At 35.7% G+C, this 20338-nt stretch overlaps 1 protein-coding gene across 5 annotated transcripts in view; it reads right to left on the reverse strand.

The window, feature by feature from the left end:
• LOC122481407 (sodium channel protein type 1 subunit alpha) overlaps positions 1–20338 on the reverse strand; it is a 150571-nt gene that overhangs the window by 31482 nt on the left and 98751 nt on the right. For all 5 annotated transcript variants that reach the window (XM_043576942.1, XM_043576945.1, XM_043576941.1 and 2 more), the window contains exons 16-17: positions 19712–20068; positions 17857–18339 (exon numbers count right to left, since the gene is read on the reverse strand). In XM_043576942.1, coding sequence (XP_043432877.1) covers positions 17857–18339; positions 19712–20068 — 840 coding nt within the window. The remainder of the gene's footprint in view (positions 1–17856; positions 18340–19711; positions 20069–20338) is intronic.

Raw genomic sequence — 20338 nt, forward strand, 5'->3', positions numbered from 1 at the left:
TGGACCATGAAGCCTGCTCTATGCTAGGTGCCCAATAAATATTTGGTGAATGAATACCTCTGTTTCATATTTTATTGCCAGATGAAGCTTTTTGTCTCCAACTTAGCACTCCAACCAAATTTTCCAAATCTATCCTTCACAGTAGCTGTGCTTAATTTTAGTCAAGGTGAACTTCTTAATGTTTTCTGGCTGTAGCTTATAGTGGTTATTTTTGCCCATCATTGTGGAAGAATAATAATTACTCTCATCTAAACCCCCTTTACCACTTTGTTTGCACAACACCTTGGGCCCATACTACTTTTTTTTTTTTTAAATCTAACCTCCCTTTATTCTAATTGACTTACTACATTAACAACAGTTGGCATTCTCTATAAAACACAATGACTGATATGCTTGGTGTGCTGAAATTGCTTGGCTGGTTCTATTGTATCACACCTGTGCATTTCTGCTTTCATCAGGAGAGTTGTTTACTTACCAAGAATAAGTTATGTTTGGGGGCACCTGGTGGCTCAGTCAGTTGAGCATCTAACTCTTGATATTAGCTCAGGTCTTGATATTGTGGTGGTGAGATCAAGTCCCTTGTCAGACTCTGTGTGCAGCCTGTTTGGGATTCTCTCTCTCCCTCTCTCTCTGCCCCTCTCTGGCATGCTCTCTCTCTTTCTGTCTTTCTCTCTCTCAAAATAAATAAATAAACATTAACAAAAAATAAGTTATGTTTGTTTTCAAATCAATTTGTACCACTTTAGATTAGCGTAATTGTGTAATTTACTCTTAAATAATTTTATAAAACGAGTGAAAGAAAGTTAGTTGTTGTTGCATCCGTAAATACTAAGTTGAATTCATTGCATAAGTTTAATAAAGGCAAATCTCCCCCAACCATATACATACAAATGAAAACAAAACTTGTAAAATTAGGTGTGAATAATTGTTTTTTAAAAAAGGAGGGGGTACTGGGGATATGCATTTCTGGAAGGACGCTAAATTCAGGTTGCTTCACAAGGTTCTTAAAATCTCTGTCCTTTTTGAAAAAACCTAAACTGGAAATCCTAGATGATAAATTATAAGTGTGGCCCATGCCAAAGTGATGCTGCACAACTGCCAATGATAGCACAGGCTAGAACAAGAGGCCTAAGGTAACATTTTCATGCAAGTGTCTATCAGTTTTCAAGATGAAGCAGTTTAATGTTTGAGATCTAGAAGGAATTCCTTCTAGTGGGACATGATTGCAAATTAGATTTTATATATTTATTTATTTATATTTATATTTATTTATTTATATATTTATTTATTTATTTATTTATTATTTAAAAATTTTTTTGAAGTTTTATTTATTTTGAGAGAGACAGAGACAGCATGAGCGGGGGAGGGGGAGAGAGAGAGAGAGAGAGAGAGAAAGAGAGAGAGAGGCAGAGAGAATATCAAGCAGTCTCTGCACTGTCAGCACAGAGCCCAACACGGGGCTTGAACTCATGAAACCATGAAATCATGACCTGAGCTGAAACACAGTCAAAAGCTTAACCGACTGAGCCATGCAGGCGCCCAACAAATTAGACTTAAAAAATTGTATTCGTATTTGGCTTAAATAACTTACATAATCAGCATTTTGCAAAGGAAGCCTGGTAAGCCGTATCATGGGAGGATAGTCCCTGATTCCCTTACTAGTCAGGGAAATTTGCCCCAACTTTCAAGTCAAAATAAAATCGGATAAACTGACAAGTGAATGTTAGCAAGATCAAACCACAGACAGGTGGGTGCAGGCTAGATAATCTACTAGAGATAAACGATGCTAACCAGAGAGAAATGTCAGTGCTTTTTTTTAGAAGTTTACGTATGATGTAAATCAAGGAGTATTTAAATGTGAGAGAGGAAAGAAAAACAAACAACGTGAAACAGATACAGAAAAAACTGAGCTGAAGTGTTACATGGGAGGCAACGAGGATTTTGACTGATGAGCTAAATAAAGAACATTAATAAATAAATTTAAAAATTAATGAATTAGATAATAAATGTATTAAATAAAAAATAGATTAGAATACATAAAAACTTTAATAAATAAAGGCACCAAGACCTTTCATTCAAACATAAGACCGTTAATTAACAAAGACAAGACAGAAGGGCACCAAGATGAAACTTAAGTATGTAATGCTTTTAGATCTACTTGGTCAGTGACATACTTCAGAATTTAGAGAAACGGTGTTTTTGCAGATGATGAATTGTACAGTTAAATTCTCAACCAATAATCATGTAAATGTATAACATTCATCTTGCAATAAAAGGTGAGTGTCTGTCATTCTTACGGAAGAGAGGCTTCCAACCTATGTTCTGAGGAGACGGAGGCGTCAACCTTAGGAGGAAGATAAAGGCCAACCAGGCAAGTTCCAGGCAGAGCAGTTCCATTATCATGTGCTTTACACATTCATGATACATGAAAGAATTTGTTTAAAAAACACAATTGTTGGGGTGCCTGGGTGGCTCAGTCGGTTAAGTTTCTGACTCTTGGTTTGGGGTCAGGTCATGATCTCACAGTTCACGAGATGGAGCCCTGAGTCAGGCTCGGTGATGACAGTGCAGAGCCTGCTTGGGATCCTCTCTCTCCCCTTCTCTCTGTCCCTCCCCTGCTGCACATGGGCACACCTAGGTGCTCTCTCTCTCAAAATAAATAAATCAATAAACATTAAAAAAAAGCCCACAATTGTTAAAAAGTATTAAAAAACTAGAGTTGAATCAAAACCTGGGAAAATGAATGCCCAAATTTAATAAGAAGATACTGAAATGGAAGAAAAAAAGTGTGGGTGAATAATAGGGAAGATTATATGGAATTTAGTAACATGGTTTTCCATGGAAACAAGGTGATAGGTAGAAAAAATTCCCAAGATCTAAGAATCCTAGATAAAAACAACTTGTATGCAAACTAATGCACAGAGATATAAAAACAAAAAGAAAACATTTTTAGAATTTGTCACTAACACCACCCCTAACTGGGAGGTTATATCAGTTGGAGAGAGAGTATTTTTGTGGTTCGAGAAAATGAAAGCTCTTTCAGAGGTTTTAGTCTAAAGACCTGAAAAAGGATTGGCAATATGACAAGCAATATGCAACAATATCTCTTCTTTATGTCTGAAAAAATACTTCCCTGGCAGTCCGTGGTAGTAGAATTCTGAGTTTGTGTTAGAATTCTGGCCACTGTTGTCATGCCCTCCAAAACTCCCCACGCTTGCATGTGGGCAGGGCCTGTGACTTCCTTCTAGCCAACAGAATATCGTGAAGGTGATGGGCCACCGCTCTCCTGATTATGTTACCCTGAACTATGTTGGAAACATGCTCCTTTCCCCCTCTTTTTCTCTCAAGAAAAAAAGTAAACTGTTTTAACTTCCTTATGCTAAGTACCAACAACCATGCTTATGTGGGCAGCAGAACATGAAAGCTGCACTATGTGGAAGACATACACTTCCAATACAATACATTTTATAAATTATTCTCAAGTTTTTGTATTTTTTTTTTTTTACTAGAAGCTTATAAGAATCAAAATGGAAAATGACCCTGGAGAACTTTACATTCAGATTAGAAAACTGGACCTAGATGGTACAACTGGTATAATCGACCTGGCAAACATACACAGTTAATCTGTCGATAAGTTAGGGTTCAAAACTCCTAACTTAAAAGTTCTTTTTAGGGGCGTCTGGGTGACACAATGGTTAAGCGTCTGACTCTTGCTTTGGGCTCAGGTCATGATCTCATGGTCGTGAGTTCGAGCCCCGTGTTGGGCTCTGTGCTGATCATGGTGCCTGCTTGGGATTCTCTCTCTCCCTCTCTCTCTGCCCCTCTCATGCTCACTCTCTCTCTTTCTCTCAAAAATAAATAAACTTTAAAAAGTTCTTTTTAATTGGACGTGCTGCCTCTGTGTATATTTCATTATCACACATCACTGTACCCATTATGTACATTGTTTTATTTGCATGCATGCAGAAAATATGCATGAATTGTTACCATGTTGCAAGGTTATTCACATATGAAGTAGGTAGATGTTGTAAACTATTTTACACAGCCAGGTCACATCTGTAATTCTCACCATTTCTCAGCTGATCATTCAAAGAACTCTTAAAACAGTCTATGGCCTTCAGTTGAGCCTTTCTTCAATCCACCTGCCAGCAGAAGCTGGTGTGATGCTTTAAGACAAATCACCTTCTGACTAAAATCTACAAAGACTCCCCCTCATTTCTTTGGTGTCTGCTAAAATTCCCTTGTAGGTAGGGGCTCCAGTGGCCCTGCTGCAGAGACTAATAAAGATGTGGTTGGCTCTAAAAAAAAAAAAAAGCTAACCTAGTTTTTTAGGTTAGTCACCTGTGGGTCACCAACAACTTCATCTTTACACCCCTCTCCTGGATCAGACCATAGTAGTGGGAAGAAAGCCCCTAATAATGGGGGTTCAACCTCTCACTTTCTGTATGGTTTTGCCCAAATAATTCCCTGGGCCAGTCTCTTACACGTAAAATGAAGGAATGATCTCTAAAGTTCTTGCTGTAGTGTTCTACCACTCTGTAGTCTTTTAGGATTTGAAATGATACAAGAGAGATGTGATACTGAAAATGATAAGAAGGCAATGCAGGGAGAAACCTGGACTCAGAGAGAGATACACAGTAAGTGCTCAGGGTGGGTATGGCTGCTTTGTGCATAGATGAGTCATAGGTGCTGGGTCTGTGTCTAGAAAAATCCCATGATCATCTCTGGGCGAGGATGGGAGAAGCAAAAAATAAATGCTACTCCCACCTTGGAAACAGAGAAACCATTCACATGTAACTGGGCTTTTAAGTTAGCTTCTGTACTAGTCCTATGTGCAATATTCATGTAATCACTAAACATTTATTGGGAGATACTATATTCTCAGATTTGAGTTAAGTTTCTGTCTCCTAGAACTCCTTCATCAGCAATAGTGAATTATTGCATTATTTATCTGTCTTTGTTTCTTTTCATTTGCTACTTTGTCCCCCTTTTTATTGGTCAAAGTGAAAAGTACAAAGTATTTTATGGTTACTTTAATATTAATTTATTAAAATTAAGGTTAAAGATTCTTGAGGTTCATTTCAGTTATGTTTTTTTCTTCTGTCAATCATCCTTGTCTTTTGCCTGTTTTTCTACCGGAGTGTTTGTGTTCTTACCAGATTGCAATTGCACTTTATAAACAGAAAATCATTTGAGTTTCCTTAACATGTAATTTTTCCCATTTGTATTAGTTTTCTACTACTGTGTAACAAATCTCCACAAATTTAGCAGCTTCAAACAATACCAATTTATTATCTCACAGTTTCTCTAGGTCAGAAGTCTGGTCCCACATAGCCGGATTCTGTGCTCAGGGTCTCACTGGGATAAGCTAAGGTGTTGACTGGGAATGCAGTTCTCATCTGAGGTTCAAGATCTACCAAACTTACGGGTTATAGGCAGAGTTCATATCCTTGCGGTTTTAAGGCTGAAGTCCCTGCTGTCCTGCTAGCTCATGGCCTTGAACCATTCTGTAAGTGGAGGCCACCACACTTCCTTGCCACATAGTACCCCATAGGCAGTCTTTCTTCCAAGCCACCCAGAGCATCTCTCTCTCCCCAGATCATCTCTCTCTCCCTCAATTACTCTTACATGACCAGTGGGAGAAAACTGCTCTTAAAGGGTTCATCTGATTAGGTCAGGTACACCCAGGATAATCTCCCTTTGGCTATAAACATAACATAATCACAGGAGTGGTACCTCATCATAATCAGATTTCAACTGCACTCATAGGCTGGGGATTACCCAAGGGCAAGAGTCTTTGGGGTCATCTTAGGATCTTGCCAACCATGCCAAACTCTGTGTGTTTTATTAGTTTTCTTTTCCAAGAACGACTGCTATACTAATATCATCTGCTACACTGATAATTAATTTCTCTACTTATATCCCCTTCATTTTGCTTACATTCTAATTTCTCAAACTAAGTTTTTGGTCATGTTCTTTTATTCTTTCTTGATCATTCTTGTCATCATTAAGACATCCAATGACTACTTGGTCCTATCCCACAGATTCTGATGGAGAATGTTCTTATTCTCCAAACAGCTATTTATGTATTTTATTTGCTCCTTAACTCAATATTTGTTTAGGAGGGAATTTCTTAATTTTCAAATTGTTAGAATTTTTTCTATCATTTTACTATTAATTTGTAGTTTAACTGTATTGTGATTAGATGATAACTCTATATGATATCTTCTGTTGTGAATTTATTGAGGTTTACTTTGCTATCTAGTATATTGTTAATTAATATAAATATATACACGAGCACTTGAAAATAAGAAGTCTCAAAAAAAAAGAAAATATGAAAACCCTGCATGAGTAAATTTTGAGATAATGTATACATTCAAGATATATTTACTTTTATTACTTATATTATGTCCCTATTTAATTTTTCTTTGTTTTATCACAGGCTAAGAGAATGGTATTGAAACTCTCACAACCATTTTTATATATCTTTATCAATATATTCTTGTAGTTTTCATTGTTGAAATCAGTTGTTGGCTTTGAGTTCTTTATTTCATTGGAGTAATAACACAATTATTCAAAAATAGAAGGAAATGATTTTTAGATGATGGCAAGAATCCATCTCTAATAAAACCCTAAAAAAATTGGATAACAGCAAAAATGAGTGCAACTGATTTTTCCTTTTTTGTTTTTAAATTCAAATTTAATTTTGTTTTGAAATTCACCATTAAAATAATAAAGCATTAGGTTCTTACAGTTTTTGAGATTAATAGACGATTTAAAAAATCTATTTTCGTGTTTATTAAGCCATTAATCAACCTTTGATTTAACTGATTTCTCAATGAGCTAATTTATTTGAAAATATGTATATTTTCACACGTGATTCTCAAGCTAAATTCTGCATTGACCTATATTGTTCATGTATTTTTGGCAGGCTGACTTCATAAGTGAGCCGAGAGAATGCAGGGGCCATATCATATCTGAAGCATCCACTTTGTTTTTTACACCAGGGCATTCAATAACCACTTAATAACTATAACACTGATGGTAAGAGCATTTTCCCTCCTCAATGGATTTATGCAACATTTCTTGCTTTTTAAAAATGTTCTCTACTATAGCAAATGATTTTGACCTTGAGGGTGAAGCAAAACAAAGCACAGCAAATAAAATACTCCATAATATTTTTTAAGAGTAAATGATTAAATGTTTTTTTTTCTTGTTCCCTGACTTGATATTAGGATGTTTATGCTCTTATGTTAGACTTGGTTTGTTATAGGGAGCTCATTTATAGGGTTTAAAAGGAGTTCAATTTATAATAAGTGATAAACTTATTAAAATATAAATCTGGAATTTACGGGTCAAAGGACATGAAATGTGTGTATGTATATATACATATATTTTTATTTTTGAAAAAATACTTATTTTTAAGCTAGGTATGTACTGTTTTAAAGATGGGAATTTTACTGTTGTTATATATACTTATATGTACTTAAATATCTATACATATATATCTTAAATCATACAGAAATGAGATGCTCTACAACGTCAAAAATATTAGTCTTAATATTTCATTGTGTACACTGTGCATATTAAAAATTTAAATGACCTCTATTAAAGACTCTCAACAAAGCAACAATATCAAAGAAAAATACACTGTCCTGAGATTTAGCATTTCCACAGAGAAGCTGGAAAAGTCAAATATTAGTCCATTAATTCCCACATGATCCCTAAAACCCAGATGATTTCTTCATCCAGCTGTATATTTGAAGGACAGTCTTCAGTGCATTTTTCATATTTACTAATTATTAACTTGTTCTTATCAATTGTGAAATCCAGTGTTAGTCAAATTTTTCACCAAGGTAGAGGGGAAGGTCGAGGAATATAGCTCTAGTATACTCCGAATTCTGCTTTAAAGTATGTCAAACATGGACTTTGTATTGATGATTAGATATAAGGTAACAAAAGAAATAGAACATCTCATCATATATTGGACCAACATAAAATTTTTGCAATACAAATAAGTTAGAAACAAACAAACAAAAAAGTCTGCAAAATTGCATTTATAATTCCCAAGTTAGAAGTCAAAGTTGTAAATCAAATGAGTAATTTCCATTGTTAAATTCATTTTGCTGAAATGGGCATAGAGTCTCTAGTGTTCTTTTGACATTAATTTTTAATGATGAATGATAACATTTAACAAATATTTAATAAGTGTCTACTGGCGGGAGGAACTGTATAACTATAATGAAAGGGTTAAGAGTCCTGTTTTGAGCCAGCCAGGCTTGGGTTTGAATCACAATTACTGGTTTTACGGACTTTTGGCAATTATCTTCACCTTATTAAGGTTTAGCTTCTAATTTGTAAAATGGTCCTTACATCACATGGTTGCTATAAGGACTGAACAAGATAACACATGGAAAATGCTTGGCATGTGCTTGCCTGATAAATGGTAATAATTTTCATAACAGTATTATATAGTTTATAATATTTGTAATTGCTAACATTTGACCTTTTCAACTACCAAAAATATTAGTCTATGCACAACAAGATTAGGGCCTGAAGAATGAAATAGTGACTATAATAGTCCTAATACCTGCCCTCATGGGTTCAATCAGATGGAAGATACAGAGAAGCAAACAACTGTCACACATGGTAATTGGATTCGTGTAGAGGATCTTGAGAGCACCACCTAATTCAGTCTAAGAAGGTTACAATAGAAGGAAATAACACTTGGGACAGAAGGATGAGTTGGATGGGGGTGGGGCAGGTGAAGAGGCGGGGGTAAGAGAGTATTCTAGACAGAGAGAACAGGCATAAGGATCAGAACCTGATAGAGCATGGGGAGTTTTAGGAAACAAAAGAGCAGTGTACTCGGATGGGGAGGGGAGGAGGGTACTACTATGTGAGGCTGGAAAGGTCACTAATAGTCATTTTTTGCAAGGATTCATACGCCATGTTAAGTAGTATAGACTGTAAGCAAGGGGCAGCTTCTGAAAGTTTAGAAAGAGGGGAGACCTTTGACCAGGTTTACCACCTAGAAAGATGACTTATTATGTGGATACTAGATGAGCGAGGAGGAATATTTGTGGGGGTTGCAGCAGTTAAAGCTGAGAGATGATGGAGGTCGGACATTGTACAGAGCTGGTGGGGATGTGTAGTAGACAAAGAAACATAGAGTTGGCACCACCTGGTAAACACTTCGATGTAAGCAAGAGGGAGTTTGCATATCCACTGGCTGGAATAGTTGCCGTCTCATAAAGATCATGGCCCTGAGAAACTATAGCTCAGGATAAAGAAATAGGCAAGAGCTGAAAGGACATCCCCAACCAATGTCCAGATGGGACTCTCCAAAGTGTTTCCTGAGCATCTGTCAGATAATTATATGAGATTCTGAGTGTATTCTTTTCTCCTCCTTCTCTCCTCCCTGCCACCTCCCCGGAGAGGAGAAGCTGCATCCAAAAGCCAACTGCTTCCTTAATTTGACTTAGGAAGAAGAGTCTTGCTTGATTTATTCTATCTGTATACTTTCAGAATATATAACTGATAAAAATGTATGTATTCATGAAAAGCATAATTAACTTATAAAATGCCAATTACCACTGATGCGGCACCTCATTTGTGCCAGGTTCTGTGCTTGTTACCTGAAGTACAAAGATATATACGACCACAGTTATTCTCAAGCTGCTCACAAGATTAGTAAGTAGGACAGACAGATACGGCAACAGAGAAATAGAGTATAATACACACATTTCATGTTACGCAGCTAGCAATTATATTTGGGGGGAATTGAGAGGGTTTACCAGAATTAAGAGTTGCCTGATATAGTGAGCAACAAAGCAACAACATATCTTTATTGAGTCGATACATGGACAAAGTCATGAACCTCAATTCAAAGATCATTTTGTTTTGTTAGATTTTGCGGAGAGTGGCAAGAAGAAGAAGATAATTTCTAGCAAGAAATTATAGAGTCAAAACACATAAACTTCATGTAATGATGTGACTAGGACTGGGCTGAGTCCTGGGGAATTGGACAGAAGAAATGAATCTCATCAAGATGGTGCAATTGCCTACGATATATTCAAGACTGCCTTTTCCCCGTCCATGGCAATGTGTTTCAGATGGTAATTCTAGTAATACAGATGAAATAATAGGATAGGAAGCCGGAGGTCATGATTGGAGATGGATTTAGAAGATAAAATCCACAGGATTTGACAGTAAATTTGATGAGGGGTTTCAAATTAGAGAAGTTGAGAATGAATCTAGACTTCTCATAAGCAATTTGAGAGCTTATATGATTGGGAGGAAAGTAGCATGGATTTTTTGGAAGCCAGGGAATGACAGAGCTTAAAGAATTAGGAAATATTGGGGCACCTGGGTGGCTCAGTCGGTAAGCGTCTGACTTCAGTTCAGGTCATGATCTCATGGTTCGTGAGTTCGAGACCCGCATCGGGCTCTGTGCTGACAGCTCAGAGCCTGGAGCCTGCTTCAGATTCTGTGTCTCCCTCTCTCTCTGCTCCTCCGCCACTCACACTCTGTCTCTCTCTCAAAAATAAATAAACATTAAAAAAAAAAGAATTAGGAAATACTGCAGACAAACAGGTGAGATAGGGTCACTGAACTTGGCAATTAAGAGAACATCAATGGTTTCTGACAAGAGAGAAAGTTAGGGAAAAAAACAGAAAGGGGATGTTTGAAGGTGACTAAGCAGTGGAAAATGGGAAAACAGTGAGTATAATCTATTTTTCAAGAAGATTGGCAATGAATTTAAGGAAAAAAAAAACTTAAGAGATGAGATCAAAGGGACACTTAAAATTTACATGATTTTATTTTATTTTAGAGCAGGAATCTTGTCCATTTATCTAAGTTTGTGGTAAGGTCTTCTAAAGGAGAAACTGTAATACAGGATGGAGGCAATAGTTGCTACATCAGAGACCATGAGGATTTGTGAAGAGACTGTACAGAAAGTAAAGTTGGGGGCATACGCATCTATCTTGCAGAGATTCCTAATATCCCCAGATATTTTGTGTGATGCTTTTCTATGAGAAACATTATGTTATCATGGTGTTCATGAATTTGGATACTTGTAACAGTCTTGGTACCTATCCCTTTTGATTCAAGATTAACCAGAGACTTCCTATTTCCTTATTTAACATATATTTACTGGGCACCTTCTATAGGCTAGGCACTATGCTAAATGTGGGCTATACTTTGGTAAATGAAACGGATTAATCCCTGCTCTCAGGTACATTTAAAAAAGGATCAGTTGCCACGTAAGGTGTTCACTGTAGAATTTTCTGTGTTAGTACAAATTTAATCTGCTGAGCAGTATATGCTGAGGTTGGAAATTGTCACATGTTCTTTAACCCAAGTACAGTAAAGGTAAAAGTATTAAATGAATGAATATCAGCAAAGCTGCAAATAAGTTTTATTTTAACACAGATGTTATAAATGAGAGGGCAAATGGAAGTCTAGAAGTAAATATTCATTACCCATTTAGTCATTCATTTAATAAACATTTTGTATATGCTACGGCCTTAAGGTGACTAAGACCTGGTTAGCGTTTCTCCTATTCTCAAAGATTTCATAATCTAATGGTGCAATCATAGAAGTGCTTCCTAATGATTTTAAGCCTTAAACTCAGAAGCATGTCTTCCTAAAATACAATGTGAAGTAACCATAGCCTAACAGAATAAGTGCTCTGTAATTAGAATTAGAGTTCCACAGGTCAGTGTGAGATACAGCAGCAGATCGGTCTAACATGCAGGCCATTCCAGAAGAAAGAGGATCCTCCAGGACTGAGGGAGAGGACTCAGGCACTTGTGGCTGTGCCATTAACCTATGCCCAGTGAAGAGGTTTGGTAGCTAAGACCAACTCTATAATGGACATCTATTCTTAGTTCTTTAATAAACAATACATTCATTTTAAAGAAATGCCAAAGAAATTATTTTTTCAGGCACTGTTAAGGAGATTTAGTGTAATGGTTAAGAACATGGACTGTGTTGCCAGCTGCCTGGATTCTAGCCTGGGATCAGTCCTTACTATTTGTGTGACATTGGCAAGCTACTTAAACTCTTTGCATTCAATTTCCTTATCTGTAAGATTAGACTAGTAATATCTATCTCCTGGTATGAAGCACTGGGGGAGACAACACATTGTAAAACCCTACAAACAGTGTTTTCCTACGGTGAGCACTCAACATATGATATCTGTTATTAACATGACCTGAATTACAAAGATCCAAATGTCATTTTTACTCATTCTGGGGCTCACTCATTGCAAAAACAAGTGTACTTTTTCCCTAACTAGCTTAGAATACGTGTTTTTATTCCAAAAAGTAGAAGTTTAATAACTCAATTGATTTAAAAAGTATTTATGAGACAGAATTATGGTATAATTGTGCCTTGGCACCTTACGTTTTTGAGCACTTTTAACTTCAGAATAGCTTTTAGATCCTCATAATATTCCTATAAGTGCTATTGGACAAATTAGGAAATGGGACAATATAGGGTTAGTGATTTGCCCACAGTAGACGTAAGGCCACCAGACTTTTAGTCTAGTATTTAAACAAATCGACCAAAACTCAAAAAGTTCCTGAGCACACACTTGTGCCCAACATTGCAGTAGGTGCCTCAGAAGACTAAAATTATATAAAATACAATCCATAACCAAAGAATATTACTTTCTAATTGGAGAGATATCATCTTATATTGTCTTTTGCACAGTCTCAGCAGTTTTGCCCAGTTTTTAAAGCTCTTTGAAATCTGTCCAAGCCACCACGCTTTATTATTAGTTTTCAGTGGAAACCCATATTTCTAGCTGATCCATTATTCTTACTACTGCATGAGTCAAGAAACATTATGAGGTTTTAATTTTTTTAATGTTTTATTTATTTTTGAGAGAGAGACAGAGTATAAGTGGGGGAGGAGAAGAGAGAGAGAGGGAGACACAGAATCTGAAGCAGGATTCAGGCTCTAAGCTGTCAGCACATAGCCTGATGCAGGGCTCGAACTCGTGAATCGCGAGATCATGACATAGCAGAAGTTGGACAGTTAACTGACTGCGCCACCCAGGTGCCTCAAAACATTATAAGGGTTTAAAAACAATTCTTTAGATTATTTGAATGTACTTTGTGGGTTGAGGCCTGCTGGGATTTACAGAATGATGAATGTGACCCATGCTATGCCTTTTCTGCATTTGGGAACAAACATGGGACAAGTAGAGACAGATAGCCCATAGATTTGTCCTGGAATGGGTGGGGGTCAGTTGTGTATAAGTGTGCATCTTAAGGGGGAGGCAAAGCAAATACAGGCCTCCATTTTACATGTCCCTTAATATGGAGTCTGTTTCTGGTTTCCTGGAAATTGGGGCAGTCAGTAGCCTCATCTCCTGTGATTTTATATTCCAGAAATACTAAACTATTATTGTTTCCAAACACATCCTGTTGGTTCATGTCTCTAGGTTTCTGTATATTTATTTTTTCTGACTGGAATGCTCTTTAGAAAAAAGGTTTCTTACATTTTTTAAGGAGTCTACCATATCAAGAATTTAATGAGAAATTTAAAAATTAAACAGATAATACAAATCTATCACTTTCCCCAGATAAACACGTAAAGAAATTTATTACTGAGGGCAGAAAGCAAACAATACAAAAGGACTAACAGTGGAGTATGCTACTAGTACTTCTTACAAGAAAATACTGGGAGCAGATGGGAATGTTACTGGTAATAATAATAATGACAGTTTATTGAATACTTACAATTTGTCAGGCATTATGCTAACTGCTTCGCATTTATAGCCTCATTTAATAGTCCACAGAAAGCAGGAAGTAGATGATATTATCCTCATTTTTGAGATAAGAAAATTGAGGATTAGATAGTCGGGTAAGGTCACATGGTATGTGGCTAAAATGGAATTATACAACACAGTGTCTGGCTCTAGAGCATAATCAATTACCAACACCTTTATAATTGTGGGCCTCACATGTCTACGGACCAGTGCTTAGAAAATGGTAATAAACAATGGGCATTTGTAATTTTAACTCATGCCATTAATAGAATTTCAATCATGATCCATTGTAGATAAGGCTCATTATTGAAATTAAAGAAAGGAAACATTAACATATTCAAATGGAACAGGTAACAGAGACCATGGCCAGTAACATTTTGAGTCAGTAAGGTATTTCCCAACATGGAAATTCATATTTAAAGGTTGAAAGTCATCTTTCTAAAATCCAAATATATATACAGTTGACCCTTGAACAATGCAGGGGTTAAGGGGGCTGATCTCCTGTGCAGTTGAAAATCTGCATATAACTTTTGGCTCCTCCAAAACTTAACCATTAATAGCCTACTGTGACCATAAGCCTTACTGATAACATAAACAGTTGATTATCACATATTTTGTATATATATTACATACTGTATTCTTATAATAAGGCTAGAGAAAAGAAAATTTTATTAGATAATCATAAGGAGGAGAAAATACATTTATCGTACTGTACTGTATTTGTAAAAAAAAAAAATCAGTGTGCAAATGGGCCCATGCAGTTCAAACCATGTGGTTCGAGGGTCAACTATATATGTGTGTACATATGTATATATGTATTTGCATATAGGTATATATGATAATTGCCATATAATATTATAATTACTATGCACATATGCAAAACTACGGCTCGTTTGTATCCTCCATTACTAGTACACTCCCTGGCACATGGTAACTGGTGAGTAAGTGAAGGTAGGCAAAAGAACAAAGACTAAAACAGAAAGAACCAAAATGATAAGGTTACTTTAATACAGTATAGACTGCATTCCTAATTTAGAGTAAAGAAACTTCATCTTTTGAGGCATCTGCTATCAGTTTAATTCCACCAAAAGAACATCTTTTAAATTGTGCCTTCCTTTGAAGAGAATACAGCATAAGACTAAGGAAGAATGAAGAAAAATAATTTTAATTGAGTTTATTTATGACCAAGAAGAAAAAAACAAATGGTGAAGGCAAGTGCCAGGAACTTTGTGACGATGTGGTAATTTATAAAAGAATATTTACAGAAATCCCATTGAAAAATGAATGAAATAAACTGAAATGTAATGGGGATGAATAGAAGGTTCAGTATTTAATATAAATATTCAGCTGGATGATATACAACTGTGTTTCAATAGCAATTCTTGTGAAAAGGATGAGGGAAAATTACTTTCCTAGAAGCCCAATATAAATTGACAAGGCAAATGTCTGATAAAATAAAAGCGATGGGACCTAATACAGCATTAGATTGAATCAAGAGAAAAATGGCGTCTGGATCATGGGAAATAAAACTGTATTTTCAGGTGTGCTTTCATCAGAGCAAGTGTGATAATGAGAATCCTTCAAAATGGTTCCATTAAAAAGAGTTGGAAAGAGATGGAAAAGTTTAATCTGAGTGCCTGCTTTGTGCCAAACATGTTCAAACATGTCACAAATATAGAGAGACAAGAATGCATGTAAGTAGTTATAACAAAATCTTACAATACTTTGTAATATGTGTAAGCCTTGAACATGAGTTGTTCATTGCATAAACTCTGTGCCTTCTGTCTCTGGAAACCAAAAAAAGAAGCCATCCATTCTACCTGGGGTCCAGCAGTTTTCATGCCCACTGCTTTCATTAAACATTTTTTTTAATGTTTATTCATTTATTGTTTTAATTTTCTTCTTTATATATTTGTCATTCTCAAATTCTTTACAATGGAAATGAATTGTTTTTATAATAAAAAAGAATGCAATCCAAGTAATTTAAAAAGGCTCTTAAAGACTATTTCCCAAATTATCCAAAACCCCATGTGGCAGCCTGAGCCTTATTCCCTTTCTGAATGAAGCTTGATTATATCACTATATTCAAAAGTCCAGGGTCCCCCAAAGGCTGGGCCAAACCAGGCACTAATGAATTTGCTATTTTCTAAACATACAGCGAAATGAAGACAGACTCTAGTAGTGAGCATTATATGTTAAATACTCTGATCATTAATAATACAATTAATTCAATTAAAAGGATTATTAATAAAATAAGAATAAATGGGGTTTAAACTAAGTCCCTCTCTGTCTAAGGTTCATTCAGGTCTCAGCTTAACAATTATTTACATTTAGTTTAAACTAATTTACTGTTATCATTTTTATTAATGTCATCAATTTCTCTGATTCACTTTCACACATTCAAGGGGAATCAACAACACTAATTTTCCAGCCTATAATTTGTTCGTTTTTTTCTTTTCTTTTTTTTAATATGAAATTTATTGTCAAATTGGTTTCCATACAACACCCAGTGCTCATCCTGAAAGGTGCCCTCCTCAATACCCATCACCCACCCTCCCCTCCCTCCTACCCCCCATCAACTGATTTCAAAGAGCTAAAACAGTTTAAGAATTCTGAACTTTAGGCACTACAGCCATGGACCTAATGCTTGCACTTTGATTAGAAAAGCAGTGCATTTAAGTTTAGTATAGGCAGCAAAAGCTTAATTTATCAGATTTCCTAAAACACGCAATGTGCAATGGTATCATCTATTCTGTTTAATTACAGTTAAAAAAATTACTGGTACAATAAACTTTTATCAGTTCCTACTGGATCATGACTTAAATTTGAGAAATACTGTATTAAATTATCTCTAAAGTTTCTACTACCCTTACATTTAAATTTTCAATTAATGCAACGATAATCCAAGATATAAAATGACACAGAGTATGCAGAAATAGAACTGCCTCCAGTGGTTCAGTGGATAGTCACTTTTTTATAAAAAGATCAGTTTTTCTGTGAACTAGTTCTGAACAATACAAACAAAAACAGTATAAATAATGTAAAATTTTTGCAGCAAAATTATTTGTTATGGATGGTCTTTATAATAAAAGTTTCATTTTTTCCTAAAGTTTCTTTCTTTTTTTCCTAACGTTTATTTATTTATTTTTTTTGAGACAGAGAGAGACAGAGCATGAATGGGGGAGGGTCAGACAGAGGGAGACACAGAATCTGAAACAGGCTCCAGGCTCTGAGCTGTCAGCACAGAGCCCTACGCGGGGCTCGAACTCACGAACCGCAAAATCATGACCTGAGCCGAAGTCGGCCGCTTAACCAACTGAGCCACCCAGCTCCCAGCTGCCCCTTAAACTTTCTTTTTTTTTTTTTTTTAAATTTTTTTTCAACGTTTTTTATTTATTTTTGGGACAGAGAGAGACAGAGCATGAACGGGGGAGGGGCAGAGAGAGAGGGAGACACAGAATCGGAAACAGGAAACAGGCTCTGAGCCATCAGCCCAGAGCCTGACGTGGGGCTCGAACTCACAGACCGCGAGATCGTGACCTGGCTGAAGTCGGACACTTAACCGACTGCGCCACCCAGGCGCCCCTAAACTAACTTTCTTAATTCAACAGATAGCATGTAATAGCTATTAGTCTTCATTAAATATTAAATGTAAACCTAAAGATTCAAGCCAAAAAAATCAGACTGGAAAAAATACTGCCAAATTTAACAGTACCTTAGAACCAATTTTACAAAAATAAAGATCATTAAAAGAAATCAGCTTCCATTGGTTCTTAGCAAAAGCCAAATATTTAATGAAACTGAGATACTACTCAAATTAAAATCCTGAAAAAAACTACACAATGTTTTACAAAAATGAGCTATCATTTTTTTTTCCTGAATCCATTTCCATGGACATGTGAGATGAAATGAGGATCTACCCACCATTCTATCTCTGCACTCTTTCTCTCCTCATCTCATTACACAAATATGATTTACCCAAGGCAATAATATACAAGTATATATTTACATACAGGCAATAATACACGCATGTACATATACATTTATACCTACCCACACGTATAAAATCTTACCTCTTTGCTTTCTTCCAGATCGGATTCACTACTGAAGTCCTCTGTGTTTAAATTTTCAAAGTCAGACTCTCCTACAGCAATTGGTACAGTCACGGTAAGACTGGGATTGTTTATGAATGACATGTAATCGCTTTCATCAATAATGTATTTTTCAACACTGCTGCCGGTTCCTATTCCACTTGTGGTTCCATTCACATCTTTAATATAGTCCAGATCTTTTCCAATTTCTGTTGTATGATTGGACATACAACTGTCTTTCTTATTGTTTAGATCATCAAGTGGTTTAATTTCATCTAGAATCTTTTGTTTTCTGACAAACGATTGTTGAATAAATTCATATATTTTTCTCTTCACATAAGCTACTCCTTTGTGCATCCTGTCCACAGCTATTTGGAGGTTGTTCATTTCATTATCATCATCTGTGGCTGCAAGATTGTCTGCACTAAATGAGCTCAGAAGCAAGGCCAGAAAGAGGTTCAGGACCTTAAAAATAACACAAACATGATTATAATTTCACCCCAATGTAAAGAGCAGATTGTGATCACTTATTCCTCTAAGTGTAGAGGAAACTGTAAATTCTAACAGCTAGATTAGAAAGAAGCACCATAGAATAGTGATTAGAAGTTGGGTAATCTGAATTTGTGATCTGGCTCAGTAGCTACTACACTCTACATCCTTGGGCAAAGACATGATTTCTATTGGTCTCACATTCTCCCACATATAGAACAAAGATGATGAATGAGTTAACCTAAGGTTTAGCTATGTTTAAACTTGTATGATTATAAGAAAACAGATTGATATATGTACTATGCACAAGTTCTAACCTTAAAAATCATTAGTGTTTGCAATTATACACTGAAATACATTCTATAGTTTCCCTTATGATAAACAGAGATATTGAGTTAGATATTAATTAAAAAAATAATCATTATGATCCAGAATGAGAATAAGTATCTTAACACAGGTATTGACACTTATTTTCTTAACCCATTATTTCTCATGCTCCACTATTGATTAATTAGAAGAACCATTTATAAATAATTTCCAATGCTTCCATAAGACTGATACTTTATATATATATATACTTTATCTATCTATCTATGCATCTATCTATCTATCTATCTATCTTTCGGAATATATTAAAATTTTCTATACCTTAAAGAGTAATTAACGTTTCAAACTTAAAGAGAGAGAAGAATTGATCAGTTATTCCATTTGGGTAATCTCAGGCATCATTAGCCAATCCTTATTTTGACCTAGCACCACTAGAGAATTGATTAACCTAGGTTGGCTAATGCATTTGCCATATGACATAGAGTGATTGAACGGTATATGCCACGAAGGGGCAAGGAAATGGTAAAATCACTATGAACACTTAAAGACTCCACTCTTTAGTCCTATACTGGCAAGTAACATTAGGCTTTCTTTAAAAATTTTTTTCAGATTTCTCCCTCTTCTCTGAATTTGAAAAATGTTCCCAATATATCCTTCTAGGCATGTCTTCAATATGATACTCTATTAAAATTCATATAACAAATGTGATGAAATGATTGACAAAGTGGATTCGAATATAAAAACTATAGGGTCACTGCTATATTACTGTGTTGTGAAAGTGAGACATATCTATCTATATCTATATCTATATCTATATCTATATCTATATCTATATCTATATCTATATCTATATCATCTATATCTATATCTATATCCATATCTATATCTATACATCTATATTTATCTCCAAGGCAAGAGACTTTACAAATTATTAGTCATAGTTTTTGATTGGGCAAAATGGTCACTATCCTATTATGCTCTTAATCTATTTCTGAAATATATATCTTAAATGGGTACATACCACCAGGTTTCCAATAACCATAACCATCATGAAGACAGTAAGGCACATGGCTTGACCAGCAACCTCCATACAGTCCCACATGGTTTCTATCCACTCTCCACAGAGCACACGGAACACTATTAGAAAGGAGTGGAAAAAGTCATTCATGTGCCAGCGTGGAAGCTGACAGTTGGTGGAGATCTTGCAGACACAATCTTTGTAGCTTTTACCAAAGAGCTGCATGCCAACCACAGCAAAAATGAAGACGATGATGGCCAACACCAAGGTGAGGTTACCCAGAGCCCCCACTGAGTTGCCAATGATCTTTATTAGCATATTTAATGTTGGCCAAGATTTTGCCAACTTGAAAACTCGGAGCTGGAAAATAAAAAAAAAATTATATAATTATTATTATGATCTTTAAAAGCATTGCATATACTGAGGTTTACCAAGAAATGATGATTAATATAGAATCTCTTACATCTGCCCTGCCCTTGAAACTTCTCAGGCTCATTGTTAATTTTTGGACCTTCTAGGAAGAATTTAGTTCTTCCATATTTTAACCATGTAGATCACCTTCCCTAAGAGTCAATTTCTGAAGATCACTTGGGGCCAACTGTCCATAATTTGTTTTGTGAATGTGGTTCT

The sequence above is a fragment of the Prionailurus bengalensis genome, chromosome C1 (assembly GCF_016509475.1).
Source record: "Prionailurus bengalensis isolate Pbe53 chromosome C1, Fcat_Pben_1.1_paternal_pri, whole genome shotgun sequence".
In the NCBI taxonomy this organism is placed as follows: domain Eukaryota; kingdom Metazoa; phylum Chordata; class Mammalia; order Carnivora; family Felidae; genus Prionailurus; species Prionailurus bengalensis.